The sequence below is a fragment of the Myodes glareolus genome, chromosome 8, assembly GCF_982192425.1.
Source record: "Myodes glareolus chromosome 8, mMyoGla1.1, whole genome shotgun sequence".
NCBI lineage: Eukaryota > Metazoa > Chordata > Mammalia > Rodentia > Cricetidae > Myodes > Myodes glareolus.
Window position 1 is genome coordinate 31,366,388 of NC_142033.1, and position 26,536 is coordinate 31,392,923.

At 43.2% G+C, this 26,536-nt stretch overlaps 1 protein-coding gene across 2 annotated transcripts; it reads right to left on the reverse strand.

The window, feature by feature from the left end:
- Nucleotides 1–672: 672 nt before the first annotated feature.
- Nucleotides 673–26,536, reverse strand: Tmem165 (transmembrane protein 165). Of its 2 annotated transcripts, XM_085691762.2 has the most exons (6): nucleotides 26,121–26,533; nucleotides 12,012–12,237; nucleotides 6,281–6,456; nucleotides 5,706–5,885; nucleotides 2,225–2,330; nucleotides 673–1,445 (listed from the first exon to the last, which is right to left on the reverse strand). In XM_085691762.2, the coding sequence occupies exons 1-6, from the start codon at nucleotides 26,319–26,321 to the stop codon at nucleotides 1,369–1,371; spliced, it is 966 nt and encodes a 321-aa protein (XP_085547888.1). In that variant the 5' UTR covers nucleotides 26,322–26,533; the 3' UTR covers nucleotides 673–1,368. The 2 variants fall into 2 exon arrangements, with proteins under 2 accessions (XP_085547888.1, XP_085547889.1); XM_085691763.2 differs by lacking the exon at nucleotides 2,225–2,330 and having other exon boundaries at nucleotides 26,121–26,536.

Sequence of the window (26,536 nt, forward strand, 5' to 3'; positions counted from 1 at the left end):
CCTGGGGCTATGCTGCTGGCTGCTTTCTACAGTTGCATGGGTCTACTCATGTAGAAGGTGCAGCGTGGGGACATGGCAAGGATTTCTTTAAAGTGTTTTGTTACAATTCATGGAAACTTTCTGACCTTCAGTACTACAGTTTTTATGGAATCTGAAAACTCCTTAGAAGCTTGCAGAAAAGATTTCACCAGTATTTGCTGTTGAACAATATTTGAAAGAACAGCTAACAAAAAGTAACTTTCAACAATTTTCACTAGAGTGTTGGGTGACTTAACTGGTTCTTCACAATAGCCTCAAATTACAAATTACATGTGGACATCTAACATCACAATGTTAAACTACATTGTGCTATCATGTTCCATACAGGATACCTGAACATTTCATAAAGGAACCAGCCTTCACACTTAAAGATACCATTAATGGAATGGCAGTGCTCCCACGTTACACTAGAACACACACTGGGAGCAAACAGCCTTTGCTGTCTGGGTGCACAGTGTCATCAGAACACACTCTTGAGTGACTACTGAGGTAGCTGTGAACAAGGGATGACTTCAGACTCTGAAATAAACTGCATATTAGTTCTTGGAAATAACAGAATGTAAATATAATAAACAGGAAATACTACTTTGGTAAGTTATAAAGTATTTTGTATAACACACAAGGAAAACCAAGTACTAGTCATACCACTTTTATTTACATTGTATCTGTTACATTGTTTATTCAGTATAGAAAAAATAGGAATACATTCATAGTATTCTTTTAACTTGGTAAGCCCATGTTGTCAAATATTGACTATTTTTATATTGGGTATCTTACCCAATTAAAAAAAAATAAGAGGGAGAATGGGCCTAGCCAACAAGTCTTAGGGCATGTTATTGATACAACAGTAAACCTTATTTCTCTCTTTAATCCTAATTCCCGAAGGACAAAACTACTGATTACTTTACTGGCTCAGGAATATGGTTTTAAAAGTAGAAATATTTCATTCTTTCCCCCAAGGAAATGTTTAAGATATACATATATATAAACACCCCAGTGTCCAAGGAGAAACTATTTATAAAAGGGTCATGCTGCAAGAAAACTCAAGTGGTCAATCTCACTGCACTGGACACATGTATCAGAACAGACCTAAGGGCTGAGGTGTTAACATAATTAGGCCAGAGGAAAAACCCACACTTAGAAGTCAGACTTCTAAATTTTTTTACAACTAGAATCAATGATTATCTCTTTTGGACATAATACTTCATTAAATGAGTCAAACTTAAAAATTAATACTACAAAATACAGTGTTTTCCATTACTTTTAGTTGTAATGTACACTATGTACAGAAAGTTGCATATCTTAAGCTGAATACAGATGAACAGCTTTTTAAAAACCAGAGTCTGGACTTATAAATAGTGCAGAAAATGCAAACGCCAGAAAAACGATGCCTCCTATGATTGTCACTGGAAAAAAGAAGAGAGAAGATGAGTGAGGCAACATGTCTTCCACCCTGACACTATGCTAACAAATCTGTCTCTCCACTCTCAAACGACTCAAACTGTCAGTGGCCCAGCATTCCTGACTCTCTCATTCTTACCTGACAAGCAGACCTTTCTTTGTACACTGCTTAGAGAAAGAATTAAGTGAAAGTGTTGGCAAGCAGCAGTTGTATAAATCAGGGGAGTAGGATGGCTTAGCATATAAAGGTGCTGTTGCCAAGCCTGACAGATGATGCCCACAAGCCTCAGACCCCAAACTGCCTTCAAAGGCTGAACATGGTGGAGCTGGGCAGTGGTGGCACATGCTTTTAATCCCAGCACTTGAGAAGCAGAGGTAGGCTGGTAAGCCAACCTCTGTGAGTTCAAGGCCAGCCTGGTCTACAAGAGCTAGTTCCAGGACAGCTAGGGTTGTTAGAGGGGAACCTTGTCTCAAAAAAACAACAATAAAAAGGTTGAAAATGGTCAAGTCTCACACAGGACCTACCTATCATTAACATACTTCAGGCCAGTGGGTTTTTCACTGGCTTAGAAGCTGAGTTTGGCCATGTTTTGATCAATTTGTAATTTAACTAATTTATATACATGGGAAAAGTCAGTTTGCAGATAACGTACACACTGGTCTAAGTGATGAGCATGAAAACCAGGTGGTCTCTAGGGAGATGAGCAAAGCTAGTATGCCATTTCTGTTATGTCTGATTTTCAAGCATTAGAACACGTTTGCATTTTAATTAAAGAGACCTTACCTGTTCTAACAGATATTTTTTGTGCTATCATCCTTCCTCCAATTACTGCCAATCCAGTGCATAAACAGTGTCCCACTGTTCCACCCACTGCTACACCATAGGGATCCTGGAAGCAGATGGAGCTAGTGTTAAATTTAAGTTGGAGATGCTGTTTGAGAAACATCAGTATTAAGTAGAACTGAAAATGGGTCATGAACCGCATAGCATCATAAACACTTATAAAAGTCCAGATATACTCGAACTTTATGAAACAAAAAATAGCTGTTTCAAGGAATGTGGATAATACAGCTAGATCTCAATACTGAAATCCTGTATGGTACAATATTCCTGTGCTTCCTGAGAGCAGAAATCCTGCTTAACCCTTGTGGCTTTAGCTCAAGGTAAGGAATAAGAGCTAGAAGGTATCAGATTTGGGGAGCAGTGAAAGCTTTCCAGAAAAGACAGCCCAGGAGACTAGGCAAGAACCCCATGTGTCTCTTGGGGAAGAAGAACAATAGAGCACTGGAGTAGAGTTTCGACAGTGGAGGAGGGAGGCCCTGAGGCGCATGTCAGGAGGGTGAGAGCCAGGGATGGAGTGTAGGTTGGCACCTGACTTCTGTTTCAGACGCCAAGGTTCAGTCCCTAGCTACAAGGGATCCCTATGAACACTTCCCTTGTCTTGAGACACTGACTGGTTTTAACACAAGTGGGCTTCTGCTTTCAAAGGAGACAACTAGAAGTGATCAAGACCAGGAGGCCTGACAACCCTGGTAAGAAGCAGTGCTGCCTGGACTGGGGTCGGAAATGAAGACGAGAAAAGCAGATAAGTGGAAAGGCACATGGCCATGAAGACAAGCAGGTTGACACATGAAGACAAGCAGGTTGACAAACTAGTAACTGAATAGACATGACAATACTGGGGTGATAAGAAGACTGGAGGATAGTTCAGCAGTTAATAGTATGTATTGTTCTTCTTGAGGACCAGAATTCTTTTCATCATGTTGGGTGGCACACTACTGCCTGTAACTCCATTTCTAGGGAATTCAGTGCCCTCTTCTGGCTTCTACAAGCACCCACATACACATTGTCATACACAGGCTCACAATACATTAAATGTTTTTAAAGGAGCAGAGGAATGAATTATGGGAGCTAGCAAGTGAAAAGTAGGGTATACTCAGCACACTTGTAATCTCAACTCTCAGGAGGCTCAGGTAAGAGCCTCTGGTTCAAGGTCAGCGTTGGTTAGCTAAAGCAAGTACAAAATGAGAACTGTCCTTTATAGAAAGGCCAAATTTGATAATAACATCACCTGAGGGAGCACATAAAAACTCATAGGAAAAAAGTATGGACAAGTTGACCATGATGTAATCAACAGGATGAAAACTACCCAGTAGTTGCCCTCTGTGATGTCCGATAAACTGGGAAGGCAACTTAAGGATGGTGAGTTTATTTGGGTTCCCAGCTCAAGAGAACAGTTCATCATGGGGGCAGTGGTCACTAGCATCCACAATTAGGAAGCAGTGATGAATGTTTGTGTTCAACTCACTTCCTCATTATACCACTGTCCAGGGATCCTAAGCCAGGGAATGGTGCCTCCACCCCCAAGTAGGATCTTCTACCCTAATCTAGTCAATATACTTCTCAGGTGACTCTAAGATCTCAAGGTGATAACAGATTAACCATCCCACCCTGTGAGGTGAACAGTTGGGTGGTAGTAGAGTTGTCCTCTTCACCAACCATAACCACGCTCTTCCAACTCTGGAAAGTAAGATGAGATATGCGACAGAAGGACCCCGAAGACAGTGGAGGGAGTAATGCAGAAAATGCTCTAAACACTCAGCTAGGAGAAAGGTGAGAAGGGGGCACCTGGGGTCCAAGACCGCATTGTGGTTGGTGGGGGTGAAGAAAGCTGACCAACAAATCAGCAGCCAGCTGCTGTGAGTGAGAAGGCAGCGTGTATAGAGTCAGGACTCAGACGGCCTGGGCATGGACCAGAGAATGCACTACTGAAAAAATGCTGTTAACCTGTATTAATGGATCCTTTAAGAGCCAAACCGCATGATTTATACAAAGACGGAGAGTACTGTTGACATGGGAGTGCTGCGTCAGGGGCTGCGAGACACCCTATGCGACCCACAAAGTAAGTAACTGCAGGTACCAGCTGACCCTGGCAGAGCTTCCACCACAGGCTCATTTTCAAGGCCCAATTCTGACATCCAAGAGGAGACAGGACATAGCCATTAAGGAGCATTTTAAAAGGTTGTTTTATGAGAATCAAATAACAAGAGTTCCTTTTTTATTTTTTTCCATCTCCAAATAAAGCATTCTTAGGCTTCTTTCCGTGTAATCTCAGTCCTGGCCTGGAAATGCTTTCTATTTTAAGCTGGAGGACTATGGTAAGGAACATTTTTGGTTTTTTGAGACAGGTTTGTGTTACAGCTCTGGCTGTCTTGGACTTTTCTTTGTAGAACTGGCTGGCCTTGAACCACCAAGATTCCTGCCTCTGCCTCCTGAGTGCTGGGATTAAAGGTGTGTGCCCCTAGGAACATGATCTTTCAGAGAGACATTTCCCAGGATTTAAATGTTTCAGTGTAAAATAATGTAACTGATACAAACTTAAGATCAAGAGCATGCAGCTCCCCAGGACATCAGCATCTGTCAACAGAAACTGGCATCTCATAGAAGATGATATCAAACACCCTCCCTCCCCGCCAGTAGCAAACTGATAGGTCTTTAAAATATGTGTGCTCAGAGGCACCCACAGAACACAGGCTGACTTCTGGTCCCAACTCAAGTCACCCCACCTCGCAAGTCGTCGGAAGGTGTCTTCTAATTACACTGCAGTCATCAGCATGCTCTGCAGAAACAGTCTGCAGCATCCCAAGATGAGCACGGCGAGCATTCTGTGTCCTTAGATCCTATCTGTTCCTTCTCTATTTCAAAAGTAACCCTCCTTGGGTCAGTGTAAACTCACAGGCAAATGTGCTTCAGAAAATTTCTCTGAGTTATTAAAGTGATGTTGAAAAATATTAATCAAAGAGCTGCTCAAAATTTATAAAGAAGTAAGCGAGTTCCCCTCTGTTACATCAATTTTTGCTATTAAAAATTTTGTTGTTTTAAGACAGTCTCAATATGTAGCCCAGGCTAACCTGAATTCAAGATCATTACCAGACTCCCCAGTGCTGGGATTACAAGCAAGTGATATACTAATTGATATTCTCAATGAGCATACAGAGAAGACATGAGAGGAGAGCCAGGCAACAAAGACAACTGCCACAGCTTTATTTTGGCAAAACACAGGGAACAGACCCAGCAAGATAAAAAGAAAAGAACAATTAAGAAGTATAGACATGGAGAAAGTTTGGAAGGCTAATTCCAGGTCATAAAATGAACAGATGTGTCAAACTTTCAGCGTGGGTAGTCAGCTTGTGGCCTGCTTGCCCACTGGTGTGGAGCAATGTGAACTATGGTCTTGATATAGAAGCAATCAAATACTACTCACCTCTCTAGCTGCCAGAACAATGGTAGTGAGTTGAGAGCGATCTCCCCATTCTGCCAAGAATGTTAAAGTGAGAGCTTGAACAAAAATGGGTGAAATAAAATGCAACCACTTTTTCTGAGGTATTGTTGTGCTTGTACCAGTTTCAACATCTGGTCCATTTAAGAGTTTGGTTCGCTGGAACTGAAACAAATAAAAATTACCATTAACCCTAGTAAGTATATCCAAATAATATAAAGTCACTCAATCCTTTCAATGCATTTAATTGCATGGCACATTCACTAAAGAAAATATACTCTGCATCCTGACTGCCCCTTAGCCACCACCCTCACACAGTATCAATTTTCCCACTCCAACAAAACCAAACAGTATGCAGATGCGTAAGAAACACGTAGAACTAACAGTTCCAGAACTCAGACACTGGCCATCAGCCTAAAACATTTTCCTCCCTGCCACATTCACAGTAACCAAAAGCACATCAGAGCCAAGTTCTAGGAGTCAAAACTAACCAAGTTGACCCACACATAAAGCAGGGTTGTGTCCCTGAGTGCCTTTGGCATGTACCAGTGACAACTTACTTCTTCATCCTTCTTCTTTAACTCTGCCTGAACTTCTTCCAGTTCCTCCTGACCCTCATCTGGGCTCATCTTCAAACCTTCCCGAAGCATTCTAATGCCAAAAATGGCAAAGAGTGCAGTTGAAACATAGTAGGTATACACCCTGGGGATGACCGTTGTGGCATAGCCGAACAAAACTGTAAGGAAATGCCAACAGTGTTAGGTGTCTTCCACAGCAGGTGAACTCAGGAAATTGAAACGTGCTTTGTTGAAGGAGAGCTGGTTCATATTAGACACATCCGCTATGTAACGACCTAAAATACTTCTGCTTCTTTCTTTCCATAACTGAGTTTTCCACAATGCCCATGCCTGCACAGGGACCTTTAAGATGCTGACCTCTTCTCCATTAATGCTCAGCTAGAGCTGGGCTTCCCACTTACATTTGTGCTAGGCATAATACTTGACCAGGTGAACTGATGTCCTCTAAGAATTTCAAGGTTTTCTAAACTGGAAGCCACAAACCACTCTATAAATAGATGTCTCTTTGTCACGGATCTTTAAAAGATCAAGAATCATGACAATTCTCTTATAGCACAATTCACACTGTTCCTTTTCAACTACGTAAATTTAGCATATCTTATGAAATACTAAAAATTCCTTATAGGTATGTATAGACATACCAATATGGCATATATTTTCTATCCTTTGCCTACTGAAAGGGCCAAGAAACAGACATTTTGGTAACAAAGCATTCTTGGGGAATGTCTGAGAAGAGGCTGACCAAGCACAGGATGTACCTGTTATTCCTAGAAGGTAAGAAAGGACAAGAACCTGCCACAGGACAGGACAAAGACAGCAGCTAGACAGGTTCCCACAGGCCAGCCTGGACAATGTGGTCAATAAACACCTGAAGAAAGTGCATGAGCATAAGAGTGGGAGGAAGGAGTGTGCAAGGCCAGAGCTCACTCGTGTAGAACAGAAGCCAGAGTTAGGAAGCTACCATTTTGAAAGCATTAAGGGAAAACATGCAAGAATTATACTACATCTCTGGGCAAACGTCAGTAAAGAACAAGTTATAAACTGTGTTACAGTGTGTCGCCACAGGCTGGATATTAGCTCCAAGAGAAGACTAAGAAAGAACTGGACAAATCAAACTACAATGTCACTGAGGAAAAAAATGGATGCCATGTGCTTCCATGAGATATTCTTCTGAGGACACAATGACACTTGTGAGCTCTTGGCTAAGAAGATGAACTTAAGTTTAAGCATGTGGAAACATCCCCCATGAAAGAGGAAAAACCATAGGGTGTGGGCTTCCCCCACCACTGCCCTGTGTTCCCAACAGCAATTGGGAGAGAGGAACCTGCACCTTGCCTGTGCAAAACAGTAGGGTTGGCCCTGGCGATATGTGTGAAGAGGACCTGAATCTGAGGCAGCACTGGCCCTGCTCCTTGCTGCAGGCTGCACTGGGTGAGCTAGCCCAGACAGTCCTGGACAGATCATATGGACAGTGGCAGATTGGCTAGGCTGACCAACCCAGCTATCAGCCCAGGTCCAGAACCAGGGTTAGGGGTGTTGGCTCACCCCAACATCCACTTCATCTATGAATCATTGGAACATGTGGAGGGGACAACTACAGATCCAAAACAGCAGGATCTCCATGACACAGGACAACAGAATATCCAAGAGGAGCCCCAGTGAGAGCCCAGCAGTGTAGCAGAAGCCAGAGGCCTTGAGTCAGATCAATGACTCGTGGCAATAAACACTTGCAAGTAAAGATGTATGAACTAAAGGGTAAACTGCGTGACTCAGCGGGCCACACAACAGCTTCCACGGCAAGATTCTTATTCTTATTCTTTTTTTTTTAAAAAAAAAAATTTGTTTGGTTTTTTATTTTCCTTTTAAATTTGGTTTTGTTTTGGGGGGAGACTGCAAGGGCAGAGAGTGGATGCAACAGGACAGGGAGATACGTGGGATCAGAATGCATGATGTGAAGTTCACAAAAAAAAATCAATAAAAGTTAAAAAAAAAGTACTATGTATAGTGTGTCTAAATACATTTTATTCGCCTAAAGATACAGAAAGTATATAAACATGACCAGATTACTTATACAGATTGGCCACAAACGCTAAAGCAAAGGGGTAAGAAGATGCTAACAGCCAGTGCACCTGAGCAAGAGTTCTCTACACCCTCTTGTCTGTGCAGCTTTACACATTTAAAGTTACTTCCATCAAGATCTGATTCATCTTGGTAGAGCATTTACTGTGCAAGCATGAGGACCTGAGTTCGAATCCCCAGAACCCACATAGAGCCAGACACAGCTGCATACATCTGTCATCTCAGTGCTCACATGGGGCAACGGGAAATGGGAGTCAGAAGCAGGAGAAGCTCCAGGAGCTCATGGGCCAGCTAGGCTCAGATACACAGCTGTGAATGAGACCTGTCTCAAGACAGGTGAGGACCAGAACCACTCTAGATTGTTCCCTTACCTCCATACATGTACTGTGCAGATATCCACACTCACACAAGCACACGCATACAAGACAGAATAGGAAAATAAAACTACTTCCATAAAAAAAAAATTAAGTTTTGAAATAAAATGTAGAAGACCCTTTGAAATCTCCCAAACTTAATTCTTCTTTTCTCCCCAGACACAACATTCTCAACTCCAGTGAGGGCTTGGAGACCCACATCCGTCCAAGGCCTATACACTGTCTTCTGGAGGCCCAGAACTCAGAAGCATGTACACAGCACTATAGGGTGCTTTCTGCCCTGTAGTCAAGTTAACAGCAGTTTCAGAACAACTGTGTTACCACACCAGAAGTCTGAAGATGAAGGCTTTCAGTTATTAGAAGAGTCTGCTGAGGAAGCGACACAGAAAGACACTTCCCACAAACTTCCAACTCTTTCCATGTCTCCTCCACAGCACATAGGAAATGAACAGCATTTAAGATGCCACTGGGTGATCTCTTTGGTTATTTATCTATGTACTTGTTTGATGAGTGTCTGGCCTGCATGCACAGCTGGCACCTGAGGTGGTCAGCAGAGGGTACTGGTGGGCGCCCTGGAACTGTAGTCAGGATAGCAGTGAGGAGGCTCTAGGTGCTGGGAGCCAAGCCTGGGTCTCTGCAAGGGCAACCAGAGCTCTCAACTGCGACTTTCTCTCCAGTCTCAGGTTTTATTACTTTAATTTTTTATATGGTTAATATTTTTGGTGTGTGTATATATATGAGTATAGGGACTCTCTCACTGACCCTGGGGCTCAACAGTTTCAGCTGTCCAGTGAGCAGCACTGTCTCTACTCCACAAAGCTTGGGTTACAGGCACAGGCAGGCAGACATACCTGGCTTTTTATGTTAGGAATTAAAACTTAGGTCCTCATGCTTACAGAGCAAGTGCTCAGACACTGAGAGCAACAATAAACAACTGGGACCTCAGGAAACTGAGAAGTTCCTGTAAAGCAAACGACACAGTAAAACAAGAAGGCAGCCTACTGAATGGGAATGGTAAAAAATCTTTATCAACCCCACATCAGACAGAGGACTGATCTCCAAAACACATAAAGAACTTAAGAAATTAGACATCAAATTCCAAATAATCCAATTTAAAAAACGGGATATAGAACTAAACAGAGAATTCTTCACAGAAGAATCTCAAATGGCCAGAAGACACTGAAAAATGTTCAACATCCTTAGCCATAATGGAAATGCAATTAAATAACTCTGAGATACTATTTTAAATCTGTCAGAATGGCTAAGATCAAAAACACCAATAACAGCTTATGCTGGAGAAGATGTGGAGTAAGAAGAACACTCATCCATTGCTGGTGGGAATGCATACTTGTACAACCGCTGTGGATATAAGTATGCCAGTTTCCCAGAAAATTGAGAAATCAACCTACCTCAGGACCCAGCAATACCACTCTTGGGCATATACCCAAAGGATGCTCAATCATACTGTAAGGACATTTGTTCAACTATGTTCATAGCAGTATTATTGTAATAGCAGAACCTGGAAACAACCTAGATGCCCCTCAACTGAAGAATGGATAGAGAAAATGTGGTACATTTACACAATGGGGTACTACTACTCAGTAGTAAAAAACAATGAAATACTGAAACTTGCATGAAAATATATGGAAGTAGAAAAAAAATCTTCCTGAATGAAGTAACCCAGACCCAGAAAGATGAACATGGTATGTACTCACTCATAAGTGGATCCTAGCTGTAAAGCAAAAGATAACCAGTCTATAGTCCGTGACCCTAGAGAAGCTAAGTAACAAGGTGAACCTTAAGAAAAACATACATCGATCCACCTGGAAAGGAGAAATAGAGAAGATCACCTGACAAAATTGGGAGCATAGGGGTGGGAGAAGGAAGGGCAGAAGGGAAAGAGAAAAGGAGAAGGGGTGAAGTGGAGGGAGAAGGAGAACTTGAGGGAATGGGACAGTCGAGGAAGGACAGAAATGAGAGCAAGGAAAGAGATATTTTGATTGAGGGAGCCATTATGGGGATAGCAAGAAACCTGGCTCTAGAGAAATTCCCAGGAATCCACAAGGACAGCCCTCGTTCTACATTTTAAGAAATTAGTTTCATAACGGTAAGAGGCAAATGGCAAAGCCCTCCAAATAAACTAACTTATCACTATAGAATAGAAACCACAAGGTGGGTAGAAACTATTATCTGTACTTCACAGAGAGGAAGCTAAAATCCAGGGGTCAATTAACTTAATTCACTAGGATATGCCATGGGAAGTCAGTCTCAAACCAAGCTGTGGCTCAAAGGGAAACACCGTCATCTAACACACTGTGGTGGTCTGAGGTAGCTCTCACATAGCAACTAAATAAAGCTCAGTTATTTGAGTGTTAAACTGACTTTCCTGTGGTCTAACATCTTAAAATTAGAGCCTGTAAAGCAGTAAACTGAACCGTAACATAAAAAGGTTAAAGAATGCTTCATTTCACATAAGCAGGGTAAGAAGGAGCTTAATAAAGATAAATGAAGGCTGCTCCTCAGTGCTACTGCCCAGTGTGCCTCAGGAAGTAAGCACACAGTTTTCTATGGCCTCTTGAACCCCACTTCTAAAACTGCAAATATAAATGAACTTATGTGGACAGAAGAAAAAGAAAAAAAACTGAACTAGAATCAAATTAAAAACCTAAGAATTAAAGCTAGAGATGGCTCAGTGGTCAGCAGTGCTTGTTGCTCTTGCAGAGACCCAGGTTTGGCTCCTCACACCCACACAATGGCTCACTACCATCTGAGAGTCTCTTTCTGAAGTCTGCAGGGACCAAGCACACACATGGTGCAAAACACATGCAAACAAAACACTCATACACACAGAATAAATCAATTTAAAAAATAAGTAAAAATTGCAAGGCTGTGGTGGCACACCTTTAATCCCAGCACCTGAGAGGCAGAGACAGGCAGATCTCTATGAATCAAGGCCAACCTGAACTACAGAGCAAGCTCCAGGACAGTTAGAGCTGTTACAGAGAAAACCCATTTCGAAAATAAATGAATGAATGAATAAATAAAAATTAAGGGTAAAAGCCACCAGTGAATAAATGACAGGAGTATGTACCTTGGCTCTGAATAGCTAAAACTTCCATTTAAGAACTAAAATCTGGGTTTCAATAATGTGTATCCTGAAACCATTTGCTGTTTACTAAAGTCTGGGGATAAGCAGATTTCAATGAAACTGGGTGAATGATTCAAGACACGCATCATGTTCCCTGGGAAAGCACCCTTACCCGACAAGCATGTCATCAAGGCCAAGGCAAGCATGGCACCAGCCAGCACAGTCAGCCGGTTATAACGCATCGCCATGATGGCTGCTATGAAAAATGTCTTGTCGCCGAGTTCAGACACTATGATGACTGATATGGCAGCGACAAACGCATGGATAAATCCCAGATTCGTCTGGGTAGCTGCATCTTCTCTGTTGGCATGAACTGGGGCAGCTGGTGTAAGTCCTTTCTGAAAATTAAAGAAAAAAAAAACAAACAAGAAAATGTTTAAGTCATTTAACTGACATTCTCTTAAATGAGAAGAGTTATTTTTTGTCATAGCCATTCCACTAATTTATTGCTTTAAAATTCTGAATGTCATTAGTAATAGCAGTAGCCCATAATTCAGCTCTCTATACAGATCAGTAAGAGTATGTTATGTCTTGACACCATAATTACCTTATTTTCTAAGTATGTATTAGAGTCAACTCTCTGCTGTCTCATTCAAGTTCTCACTAGCAATTTGGGTGAAGACTCAGGTGTTTATCAAACATTCACTGACATGAGGCTGACAAGACATATCACTGACACTGTAAAGGCCTACACAGGATACAGCAAGCTCTCGAGGCTACAGCCAGAGCTGGCTGCAGCTAAGACAAGGTTTAATATAGCTGGATGTGCAGATGGTTCTGTGATAAACTCTAAAAATATCCTGGAAGGTTATCTGATAAAAAAAAAAAAAAACAACAAAGCAGTCTTGGTGGATAACAACATAACAGTATGACAAATTCCATTGGCCTTCCCCGAAGTTGGCTAGAAAGTTCCAAAGTCCTGCCCTTTAAGAAGGCACTGACCTCTGAAGGTCATCAGAAATGGAGAGATTCGAAATCCAGGGCCTAGCAAGCAAGTAGAGGCAAACTCTGCCTGTTCACAGTTTTAAGAGATCATAAAAACTAAAAGGAAGGGAGGTGGAAGAGAGGAAGGAAAAAAGGAAGGGGGGGTGAGAAGAGGACCTGTAAAGGGTGATTACAGAGCAGGGATTTCACGTGGTCAGCACAGATGTGAAATCTTATACAGGTAGTTCCTGGCTCACTGCTGAGACGCTAAGGTAATCAGATGGACACCAGGGAGGACAGTGTGTCTCGGTTTCAGTAACTGGGGAAGTTTTCATGTGGCTTTAGCTATGCTATATGTAACATTTTCCACTGTTACTGTGTACACTATTCCTTAATGAATGACATAAACTTGACTTCAACTGCTACAGGGAACATCAGAACTGTAAGAGTGGCCCAGACTAGGGGAGACCTCTGAGCCAGAACAAGGAAATTCTGTGGTCCCCGCAGCAGCAAGCACCACTGTACAGGTTCTCTCCTTCAGCACCTTAGTTCTAGCTACACTCCTTTAAAATACTCTTATACCTGGCCCAATAAGTAGTCTGTGAGCATGAAGCATTCCAGAAGACACAGGCACTTCAACTAAGACGTCCCAAACACCTAACTTTTCTGCTGGAACCTCACCCTCCTCCCCACACTACCCTCTTTCCTATGAGACAGGGTCTGGTTACCATGCTAAGGCTGGCCGGGAAGTCACCATCTTGTTGCGTTGTCATCCTCCTAAGTCCTGGGGTTAATTACAAGCGCCAACCACCACACATAGCTAGATTTTTTTTTATATGAAAAGACTTCACAAAATGTCAGGATCTTAAGTCCAAAAAAAATTTCAGGAGTAATATACAGCACTTAAGATCATTTGGCTCTAAAGCTCAAAAAAGAAAATTTTGCATTTTAAATCAAATCACAGTAGAGATAAACGCTTCATATTTTCATGGCTTTCTAAGACTTAAATCCTTGGCCAAGTTATTTAGTCTGTTTTTCTATGAAATAAAGAATCAAATTTGCCTAAAGAATACACTAAAGGGAAGGAGCTGGCTAGAGAGATGGCTCAATACTCTTCAAGAGGACTCAAGTTTGGTCCTCAACATCTACACAAGGCATCTCAAATCAACTCTAAGGGATCAGACACCCTCTTCCGGCTTCCACAGGCACGAATGGGGCATACATTCTCTCATATTCTCTCTCTTTCTTTCTCTCTCTAAAAAAATACTTTTAAGGGCGAGTCCAGCAGATGGCTTACTGAGTAAAGGTCCTTGTGGTCAACCTGATCACCTAAGTTTGACGCCCAAGACTCATAGTGGAAGGAGAGAACCAACTCTTCCAAGCTACCTTCTGACCTCTATGCATATGTGCATGTCCACACACACAAAGATGTACATAAGTATACACATACATAGATGTATAAAAATAATAAATAAAAATATTAAAATGAAACAAAGTAAAACAAACACAATCCTCCATATTCTCAAAACTTGTCTACACAGAAGACTAAAGAAGACTAAAACTAAAAGTTTATTAAGTCAGTCCTGGACGGCCAAAACTGAGGATAAGGATGTTGTGAAGACAACGAGATTTTTAAAAATGAAGTATTGCAGATGTCCCATTTGGGGCGGGACCACCAAGTCACTTATTCTCTGCACTCTGACCAGTTCAGGTACCTGCAATGGTCTCTGTCTTACGGAAAGGGCTCTTTGCTGAGGGTCAAGCTGCACTGACTTATGGATGGCAGGTTAGTATTCAGAACTGCAGACAAGAACATTAAGTGGACTCAATAGGTTCAGACAGGACTGGGAGGAATGAGCTTCCTCCTTCCTAAAATTCTCCTGTTCTCAATGCCCGCCTCTACTTCTTGTCTGGCCAATCAGCATTTATTTAAAACATGACTGACAGAATGCAGACAATGCTCCTGCACCATAGTGATTTCCGTTCAGCTGGCCAGAATGGGCCAACGAGTCTTGGAGAACTAAGAAGAGAAAGAGTGAAGGAAAAGGGAAGAGGCGGTGGTAGGGGGTTCTCTGCAGTAGCCTGTGACCCACCTCCGTTTTTTATCTTATGCTCTGTTCTTAGTTTTAAAATAAACTTAAAAGAAATCAGTATCCAACTGTCAAGAGTATTTCAGGCCTAGAATGTAAACCCGTACCTGTATCTATTTAATATCCCTCAGCTAACCACACCAGCTCCCAATATAAACCTTTCTCCTAGAATGTAAACCCTTACCTGTATCTATTTAATATCCCTCAGCTAACCACACCAGCTCCCAATATAAACCTTTCTCCTAGAATGTAAACCCTTACCTATATCTATTTAATATCCCTCAGCTAACCACACCAGCTCCCAATATAAACCTTTCTCCTAGAATGTAAACCCTTACCTGTATCTATTTAATATCCCTCAACTAACCACACCAGCTCCCAATATAAACCTTTCTCCCAAAGAAGTCAGAATAGCAGTGCTAAATGCAAAACATCACAAAAAATTAAAAAAATTAGCTTCATAATGTACTTTTATATTTTCTGGTTTAAATTACCCATTATACAAAGTAAAAACAGGTAAAATTATTTGAGAGATCAATTTAACTCAATGCATCCAATCACCATTAACTTATAAGAAATATTTTTAAATTGCCATAAAATATTCTAACATTTTTTCATACTACTTTTAAAGTGGTATACATATGCTGATTTCGTCCTCTTGGGTCAGCCATGGGCAGTAAATCTTGAGAACTCTGCTAACCACAGCCTCAGTCAGTCAGACTGCCTTTCCCAGTGCTCTTCATTTTGCCCCATTCGTCCAGGCTCCTCAAACCCAGCTCAAGAAAACGTCTTGAGCAAGCTTTATTGGGTCTCTAGCCCTTTGCATCCCAGGCCCCTGAAATCCAGCCATATTCATACAATGACAATATACCACAGAAGGTGAGGCCACAAAGGTGAGGCCAGGAACCCTGGGAAGCTGACGTTTCTGTGGTGGAAACACATTACTAATGACGTGTCCAATCAAACCTACGAGAGCTACATAACATATACTGGCTGGCAAGATGGATCAGCAGTAAGAGCACTTACTTCCAAACCTACCAACCTGAGTTCCATCCCCAGGACCCTCATGAGAAGAACTACTTCAACAAGTTGTCCTTTGACCTCCACAAGTGTGATGTGGTCCACAGATGCCCACACACATTCGCATAAACAAACACAGATAGTTGTAAAATTCAAGATCATGAATAAGAATGTTCTATAAATACTAATATTGAAAAAACTATTAAGATACTTCTGATGAAATCTGTATTACATATGAAGGTAACACATACAGGGAGAAAGGGAGTTATGTACATGACTGTAAATGCATCCCAGATCTCAAGAAACAGTGGGCATTTCCAGAGATGGAAATCAGAACCAGAATGGGAGAGCCACTTTTCCTTTAAGAGCCAAGTATTTCACAGCTTTGTGGGCTGGACAGTTATGTGGTAATTACTCAACTCTGCTGCTGTAGCTCCAGAGCAGCTGTAAAATACTTTAAGAAATGAAACAGCATGGCTGTTCCAACAGAACTTCACTCAGAGAAACCAGCCAGTCTGCAGGAATCCACCGTTAGAGTATGAGAAGGCGAGGCGACACTGTGCCCCACACAGCCTTCCATACCTCTGGATTTCTGCCATCATGACCCAGGTTTGCATCACTGCAAAGACAGTGAAACATGTATTTTTAACTGTGTGTGCATCCGTGTGTGTGCGAGTGTGTGCACACATGTGAGGGCAGGAACCCACAGAATCTAGACAAGGGAGTCGGATCCCTTGAGACTGAACTCACAAGCAGCTTTGAACCACCCATTATGGGTGCTGGGAACCAAACCTGAGTCCTCACAAGGGCAGTACCTTCTCTCAACAGCTGAGTCCCGCCTCCAGTCCCTCCAAAGACCGGTTCCCCCAACCTACTACTGCAGCAGGGCCTCAGTTCCTTGTGAACTGAGGCAGGCCTTACGCAGATCCCACCAGAAAGGACATACTCTGCACTTATTCACCCACAGGTCAGGGAGCTCGCAGCTGTGGAACAACCTTTGACCAACAAGTGGAGTATGGGTTCAGAGATCTTCCTCAAGTCCCACAGGATCTAGGACTAGCCTCCTGGAATGGCTGACTGCAAAGTACAGCAGTGTGTGCATTCTGCCCGATCCTGCCCAATGGTGAGAAAGAATAAAGCTTGTTCTAGGACCCGAGAGGAAACCACTGGATAAATACCTGCAGTCTGAAAAAACCTGCACCCCAAAAGAAAAGTCTTCATGACAATGATAATCCAACTCAGAGCCAAGAGGAAAGTTCCTAAAAAAATTTGAATGTAAGACAAACATGTATGAAGCACTGTGGGTAATAATCAGGGCGGGGTAGGGGGAATATCTGCTATCAAAGGCAAACTGCCTAAGAGGAATGGTGAAATTAATCAGAGAAAGAACACTATAGGTTTTAGGAAGAGTAGGATTCAATTAAGGATGGTAGTAAATTATTTTTTTGCCTGGCTACCTAATACAATCATGTTCCTAAAAGCTATGTGGAAAAGAAAAATCAAAATAAGGGGTGTAGTTCAGACACGTTCAATGGGAGTGACAAGCAGAGTTTCACATGCAGGTTTCCAAGAGACTGTCAGAAACAGATCGTGAGATGAGGCTAGGCCAGACAAGGTATAAATCTGGTGCCAGCACCCTAATTTAGCCAGGGCTGTTTGCAAGGGGATGAAATTCCCAGGGGAGAAAGCAAATGGCTAAAGCCCACAAAAATGAACCTTAGGAAATACATGGGTCTTGTCCACCAGAAATGGAGAGAGCACAGGGGAAAGTTAACCCACCACCACATCCCCAGGTTACCTATGACTTTCAAACCTCATGCTCCCGAACTTGACTCCACTCTACACACACTGAGGTCAGAGCTCCAGTGCTGTCCTCTGCCTCCCTCAGTGCACACCTGGTACCATGGACACAGGTGCCTTTTCATTTTATTCCTGAGTATTTCTCTACCATTACTGAGACTGGCTACATTTTAATCCTTGAAAAGAGACACTGAAAAAAAGAAGAAAGGGGATGCTGCAGATGCTCAAAAAAAGGAGGCATCCCATTTATAGATGTCTTACCATATTGATATATTAATCTATAGATCTGCATCCAAAAAACACCTATTCAAAATATGAAAGTGTTTAAAAAAAAAAAAAAAGTCGGGCAGTGGCGGCACACGCCTTTTGTCCCAGCACTCAGTGAGGCAGAGGTAGGCGGATCTCTGTGAGTTCAATGGTCAGCCTGGTCAACAAAGTGAGTTACAGGACAGTCAGAAATACACAGAGAAACCCTGTCTCAAAAAACCATAAATATATGAACAGAATAGAATAAAATATGAAAGTGTTGAACTAATTTTCTAAATCTCCAGATCTTCTCTCAGACACCTGGGGTGTCATATTTTCCTAAATAAACATAACCTAAACAGAAATCTTTCATTCCTGAAACTTTTCCTGGCCATCCTAACCATACATATACCCACTGGAAGGCTTAGTTTCCTTAATGTGCAGAATGAAATCACAGACACATTTTTCTCTTCATATACACTACCTGGGATCCTGGGGTTGGGGAAAACCTGAGTATTAAAAAGCCCGAAGAGCAGGGATAGTTTCAGAAGGTCATCACTGAATATTTGGTGTGTTTCTGGGTTCCTATACATAAAGGATGTTATTTTGTAGAGTTTAACAGGCCTCGAACACGCATGAGCCCATGCTCCACGTGGGCTGGTTTCACTTAGTGAAACTGCTTTCTGCCCAAGAGACTGACTGACCTGTGGCCCCAGTGCTGCTGTCTCCACAGTATTCCAATGTACCGCGGGTGCTCAGGTTTCCTTACCTCCAGCTGAAGCACTTGGTTCTATGGATGTCCTTAGCTGGGCCGCCTCCCCAGCTGTGCACACTTTTCAGATATGGTTACAATTCAGAATCAGTTGCTTTAAGCAACGGATTACCTGAAATAATGTACACAGCACACTCAACCATGCACAAGGCTGTAGAGCCAAGGTGGAGGTCTTACAAAGCACAAAGTGCAGCGGCCAAAGCAACCCGAGGCCATGCCTGAGAGAAATTATCTTGTCAGCTGGATAACCTATCTACAGAGAACTTGTCAGGTCAGTCTTTACAACTGTCAAATCCTTGTAAAACATCTCTTTAAAGCAGAACTTGGGGTATGGGGAGGCCTTAGAAACCTACTTTGGGGGAGGGGTAGAAGAAGAAGGAAAGAAAGCAAACAAAATAAAAAGGCTCTTTTAGCTGAGGCAGTGTCTGCTGTTTACTGTGTAGCAACTACTAGGGACTAAGTAGGTCCCTAAGTTACTAAGAAGAGGCCAGATCATTTTCACATCATTTCATTTGATAAGAAAAAAAAACATAAAAGAGGTGATCACAATTTAACCTGGGCACAAAAGGCTTAACCCATTTTTCTACAATCATATTGCCATGATGGTGTCAGACTTAAAATTTTAAGAGAGTAGCTCGCCATGTCAAATGAGAACAGGAAAAGATCTCTGGACTTAATTGGCTAGGTTACAAGTGGGCTTCAAAATGATGGGGGGAGGTTGGAAAGAAGGCTCAGCAGGTAAGAACACTAGCTGCTCTAGGAACTTATTACTTACATATTATATTCTTTATATGTAAGTAAGTCTCAAAAGGACAAAAAAGGCATGGAGGGAACCATGATCAAAGATTAGCTGACAGCTAATCATCCAGTAGAAGTGGTCTCTAAAACAGCAGAACAGAAACCAATGGGCCAAGCAGTGCTAGTAAAGGCCCCTCATTATTTCTCCTTCCTTCCTCAGAATAGAAGGAGCTGGCTATGGAAGTGGGACTGGAGGAACGACGGAAAGGGGGAGAATAAGAGAATCAAGGAAGAAAGCACTGGAGGTCAGAGGAGCGCAGAAGATGGGGATGTGGCTGGATGGTAGAGCACTTTCCAACAGACACAAGACCCTGGGGTCAATGCACAACACTGCCCTTCCTACAAAACAAAGACAGAGGAGGAGGCACAGAAAGGATGAGTTTGGTGCAAACATGAAAAGGGCAAAAAGAGGGGCTGGTGAGATGGCTCAGTGGTTAAGAGCACTGACTGCTCCTCCAGAGGACCCGGGTTCAATTCCCAGCACCCACATGGCAGCTCACAACTGTCTGTAGCTCCAGATTCAAGAGAATCTGACATCATTATACCAATGCGCATGAAATAAAAAGTTAAATAAAGCTTTAAAAAAAAAAAGAAACCTCTCTTCATGCGATGTTTAAAAAAAAAAAAAAGAAAAGGGCAAAAAGAGGGCAGAAGCCAACACGGAGATAACCAGGGCACAGCTGGAAGGCAGCGCAGTTCCAATTCTGGCACTCCACTTCTCTGCCAGACATTCCACAAGACACGAAATACTGGGGGTTTCCTCATAGTATTCCTGAGACACCACTACACCAGGTTTGGTTCGGGTTTTTGTTTTTTTGTTTGTTTTTTTTCGATACAGGGCTTCTCTGTGTAGCTTTGGAGCCTGTCCTGGAACTCTGTTCTGTAGACCAGGCTATCCTCAAACTCACAGATCTGCCAGACTCTGCCTCCCAAATGCTGGGATTAAAGGTGTGCACCACCACCGCGGGGCTCTATGTCAGTATTTTAATATGTGAAACACAAATTGCATCTTGAAAAACAGGACCTGCATTCTGCACTTAAACATAACAAAAATCTTTGCTGATTTTGAGAGCTGGGGAGATGGATCAGTTCATACTCGTCACCAAAAACTATAGGGAATTGAGTTTAGATCTCAGAACCCACTCAAAGCCAGTTGCTGCAGCATAGGCCTAGAACCTCAGTGTTCCTCCAAGATGGGGAGCAGAAAGAGGAGACTCCCACAAGTTTGCAGAACATCTAGCATGGCAAACACGGCATAAAACAAGAACCCCTGGCTGTCTCAAACAGGGTGGAACTCCAGGATGAACACCAGTGGTCCTGTCACCTCCATATACATACCACAGCACACTTGTGCTCACACCCTCACATGACACACATTCACAGAACTCTGCATGTAATGCCTCATTTAAGAAACTGATCATTGGGGCCTTGGCGCCATCTTGCTTGAAACTCCTGCACCGTGAGAGCAAAGTGGAGGAAGAGGCGAATGTGCAGGCTGAAGAGTCAGAGAAGGCAGAGGCACAGGTAAACCAGCTGTGCTTCACCCACCAAGGCTAAAGGAGCCCAAGTAAGGGACGCTGAAGGCCAGGACGCTGGTACTAGTTGCAGGACTGTGTGCTATGGTCGGTATGAGTCTCAGTAGCCCTGGAACCTCACCATCTGCTCGCAGAGACCACCTAGAGACCTGACTGCCTTCATGACAACCGAAACACTCCCACTGGCCCTTTGCCCTGGACCTATGGCATTCTGGACTAGTTCTGTTCTCACTTGTGGCCAAGTGTAACTCATGTACAATAAACCATCTTTCTAGCTGTCTTTGATGAAGAATCAAAAAAATAAAGTGAGAGAGAGAGAGAGAGAGAGAGAGAGAGAGAGAGAGAGAAAACTGGTTACTGGAGAACCAGTCTCACTATATAGGTAGGCTGCGCTCAACTTGAAACCTCCTATTGTAGCTTCCCATGTGCTAAGATTATGGGTATGCATCACCATAACATTATCCTCACGAGAAAATGACAACAAAGAGAGAGAGAACTGTATTCTAACCAATTCTAACCATAGAGTTTAATGAACACAAACATGACTTACTAAATTCTCCTTTTATTCATGATGAAACCAGGAAGATGCTTGCATGGAAACAAGACCTATAGCTTGCTGCAAAAAACTGATTCCACCCCTTCAGATTTTGTGTGTGCGCGTATAGTAAACATATATAAAGATTATTAAATAGGAGGTGACAGCACGTGAGATAATGGAATCTGGGACAACACAGGACTAGCTCGGCCTCAGCACTATTGACAGGGTCAGAACAGGGTTTTCTAGAGAACATCATTGTGTGCAAACGACAAAATGCCACGTCACCTAAAACAATGGCCCTGCAGACAGAGCCAGCGCTAAAAGACCCCAATTGGAGATTGGGTAGGGGCAGCATCTTGCTATGCAGCTGAATCTGTAACAGAGCAATATGTACCAACAGAGCCAAACTCCATCCAAGGGGTATAGTGTGTGTCACCATGACCAGATGAAGGCATTTTATTACAAGTTTTCATTGCAATGTCTAAGTCTTTCTGGATGATTTCATTAGTTGATCTAAAATATTCTTTTATTTTTACTAATGTTACATTTGACTCCTATTAAGAGTATATATTTTAAATTTATTTTTTATTAACATTTAGCAACTTGTTTACAGACATTACCATTCTACTATGTATTTATATATTTGAAGCATATTACACACTTAGTTTTACTGATTTTTCTTAATAGAGTTCTTTTGCTGACATAACACCAAATAAATGGAGTACCAAAGCACTATTTCAGGCAGAGGGCACTATGGGAAACAGTCTTCACAGCCTAAAGTGTCAGTCACAGCCATGCAGAGGCCGATCTGGGCATCTGACAGTATGGAGGAGGAATGCCGTTTAATGAAAATGGGGAAACGAACGAGTCTGTGGCGGTGTTCTCACAGCAAATATGTAACAGAAGAGCAAGAAGTGGTGTGAAAACATGAACCTGGGCAGGACGGGTAACAAGATTTTTGTAGGTCTACCAACAGTGCTACACAGCCAGAACAGTTTCTTCATCTTCAGAATATTTATCATCTATACTCTGCCCAGGAAACTAAGGTCACTATCGAGAGCACAGAAACTGTGGTCTGTTCATGACTATATGCTCAAAGAGAACCCCTCTACTCCTGCCTCAACCTGAGGGCTGGGACAGCTGTGCACTACCACCTGCCTTCTTCCTAACCAGGTTCTAAAGACAAAGAACACTCAACACAGAGCCTCGTCTGGAAGTTCAGTCAGCTCATGGCACCCAGTAAGATACAGCCACTTGTTTGTGCTGTCTCTTCCATGAACACCTGCCAATGAAGACAGAATTTTCACAGTCCACTCTCAACTTGAGGCAGTGGCCTCAAAGGTTAAATTTAAACATCTCATCCTTTTAAAACTACTACTGCATATAGTTGCAAACTCAGCTGAAACCCAGATACTCAACAGATATGAATCCTGGCTTATATGGTTGTTAACTTGTACTTTGGTCATTTATGTCACACAGAAATAAGTGATACTTTTATTAAACAGTTTAAGAAACAAGAAAGAGAAAAATCTTCAATGTATTCTAGTACTATAAGAAATATTTGAGCTACAGCAAAAAGTTATACAAAATATAATTAAGATGAGACAGTTTTTCTACTAAGTGTAAATTATCAATTCCTAATGGAAAAGAACACCAATACTTATGAAAATATTAAGACAAAACCCTGTGTTGTGGGAGTAACTTTCCCTTCAACCCATTAGCTGTAAAGTCAGACATCCATAAGACCACTTAAGTGAGGCCAACAGACTGTGACCTTTACTTAACACAGTCAAATTATCTCCAGAATCCTCAAAGGACTGCAGTAACTAACTATAACTGTGCCTGCCACCATTTCTGCCTTAAAAATTGTTAATGACCACAGCGACCATGAAATGCCTGGAAAGTTATACATTCATAAATTCACTCTTGCATTTGGTTATTTCACTCCTGGGGCGGGGGGCTACTGTTTTAAAGTAGGCTTCTGATGCTCGAGTATGTGGCAGCAGGCTCAATGATGAACACAAAGAATAAAGTTCATGACTCAGCGTTTTGGAGCTGGTTCAGAAGATGTGTAGAGTAGGGACAGACCAGCCAGACCATGAATGCACAGTCATCTGAATGGCAGCGATGCTACTGATCCACGGTTGGAGGAGACAGCGCAGGCAGAAGACAGGACAAGGAAAACCCGCTCCACCCAATGCCTCTACGCCAAAGGACTAGAGCCCCTGGCATCTAAGAGCCAGTGACTCCCTCTTCTACATGGGCCACCTGATCTGTACTGCTCTCAGAGGCAAATTATTACTCTTGAGTTCAAACACTCCTGACCCCCCCAGCATGTGTGCATATGTGTGTGAGTGTGTGCACGCGTATGCTTGTACCCTGTAAACTTTACAAAGGTCCCAGCATTAACATCTATATAATCTATTGCAATTCAATTTCTAAGTTAAAACCAGTCCATTAATGAACAAAATCACAGATAGCAGAGAATGAAGTTGAGTTTCCTTAACTTCACCTAGTAAACCCTTTAACAAGTAAAAGAAGTATACTGTTAAGATAGTTTTTCCTGCTTGAGTTCATTTTACACATCTTCCATAAAGGTATTTAAAATCCGAAAGGAACTAAAATGTAAAATCTTAGATCTTCCTCTTAGAAAATTACTTAGCAAACAAGTAATAAAATACTTGTTTTTTAAAAAATAAAATAAAAAATAAAAAATACAGGGCCTTAGGAAAGAGACCAAGAGGAATAAGATAACATAGACATTAACACACTGCAAGGGCAGACAACATGTACACAAGTTTTAAGAAACCAAGTCAGAACTACAAGTATTAAGAATAGATAAAATAGTAAAGTCTCTCAAAGGGAGGGAGGCAAGGGGGTAGAAGTCATCAAGATCAAAGGCTTACATCAATATACAATCCAGCAACCACTAAAATGCATTAGAATGAAACAAAAGGCTAAGGACTGCTAAGAGCACCCGGGAGATGAGAAGCAGGATCTGGCTTCTAACTCTGGCTGCGGTTATGGACATTAAACCACCCAAACCTAGGCCGCCCCATCCACAGCCAGGAAATGTCACCTGTTCTACCTGCTTAACAGCCACAAATGGCTGAAATCAGCTCCCCAAATCTTAATGTTACACCAATGAAATCGCCTAACAGGTGGCTATTGATTTAACTTCTTCCTGAGCACTTCCAGTAAGGAGATTCTTTCCTTATTTCTCAAGACCGATTACTACATTCTGGACAGGTGATTCTTAGAAAGTACTTGCTGTGTAAAGGCAAACTCAGAATCGCAGACATTCCCACCTCCCGGTAACTGCATAGAAAACAAAATCCGGGAAAGGCCAGTGTAATATGAACCGTGAGGAAATGAAAACACCCATTACTCAGAGAATGATCCCTTCAGAAGAGCAGCTTGGGAAAGGCTCCAGAGGTTTTTGTTGGCTCTTGAAGATGGGAAGGGTTCTGACCCGCAGGCTTCAAGCTCGAATTCTGCTGTAAGGCCTTTGTTTAGGAGGGACTGGCAAGAGAGCACACGCCAGGTCTCAGAGATCTGGAAGTGGCGGTTTCAGAGAACAGTGAGGGTGTGGTGGGTCCCTAAAAGACCGAGAGGTTGGCTGGAACTGGGTGATGAAGAAACGTGAATATCCAACCTGTCATATGACTGAGTTCAGAACAGAGCTGTTCTCATAAGGGTTTTAAGTTCAGTGAATTAGGGGGCATAGACTGGGGCAGGAAACTGACTGAATGCCAAAATGGACCCTACTGACGGACTAAAAACTCCAGAATGTAGGAGTCAAAACTGGAAATAAGAGAGCCCAAGACAGAGAAAGTGTCTTAGAAAGGAGAAATTCTACGAACATAGATTAAAAGGTTAATTTATATCTATTTGGTGAACGTAAATGTAGTTTTTGGAATCCCCCCACTCTACCATCAGACACAGGTCTCTGCGTTCTTTAAGGGCCACTTCCCTCAAGCCAAAGCACCGTTTTTAAAAAGGGAGGCCAGCAATGCATGATCTCTAGACCCATATTTGGCAAAGAACCAAGCTGAGCTTGGGTGAGCATCTCCGACTGAACTGCTTCCACAATGATGTGAAAGATCATGTTTGATGATGACCCTTTGAGAAGCTAAAGTCTCCCAGCTGCTCTGTGCTAAAAACTTTCTACTCGAGATGAGTATTTCCAGTCTTTCCAGTACGGCACATCTGATCAGCAGAACGCTGACTCCGGAGCAACGTCGATCCCGGGGATCCAGGGGACCACTGGGGACCCCTGGCTGGGCTCTCCCTTTCCCTTCCCCCAAACAGTCAGTCGAGGCCAGGCCGCGCCTGGGAAAAACAGTCGAACACCCTCCCCCCGGCGAGGCTAGCAGGGGCCGGCTCCCCTCCCCCAGCCGCCTTGGAAAGAGGGCGGCGCCGCCAGCGGCGGAGCCTGGTACCCGGCGGCCGGCTACGATGGCTCGCCCGCCCCATACCCTCCAGCCGCGGCCCTCACCTCGGCCCGGGCCGGCTCGAGGCCCTGCACTGCCGCGGGCTGCGGCTGCAGCTGCTGGGCGGGCGCCGGCGGCTCCTGATTCCGGTGGCTCAGGTCTTCGTCGGGACCAGCGCGGACCCCGACCGGGGCCCAGAGCAGCGGAAGCAGCAGGAGCACGAGCAGCCGTCGCGTCGGCGCCCGGCAGCTCCCCCGGGCCGCCATCCCGCCCGCCCAGCCGGCACGGCGCTGCGGCAGGAGGAAGTGCGGGCGAAGGGAAGCGTCGAGCCTGGCGTGCCGGGCGGCGCGTCCGTCAGCTCCCGCCGCCGCTCAGCGGGCAGCCTGCACCACGCGGGACGCGGCGACCGGGTCGGACGAGTGGCGGGCGCTCCGCGGCTGCCGGGCAGGAGAACCCACACACTCCTCCAACTGCCTCCGCG

Bases quoted from the DNA above. Each gene is read 5' to 3' on its own strand.
- Tmem165 (XM_085691762.2), bottom strand. From the start codon at position 26,321: ATGGCGGCCCGGGGGAGCTGCCGGGCGCCGACGCGACGGCTGCTCGTG. The intron at 6,457-12,011 runs GTAAGGGTGCTT...ATTTCCTTACAG, and splicing joins CTTGATGACATGCTTGTCGG to TTTTGTTCGGCTATGCCACA. The intron at 2,331-5,705 runs GTGAGTAGTATT...ATCTGCTTCCAG, and splicing joins TTGTTCTGGCAGCTAGAGAG to GATCCCTATGGTGTAGCAGT.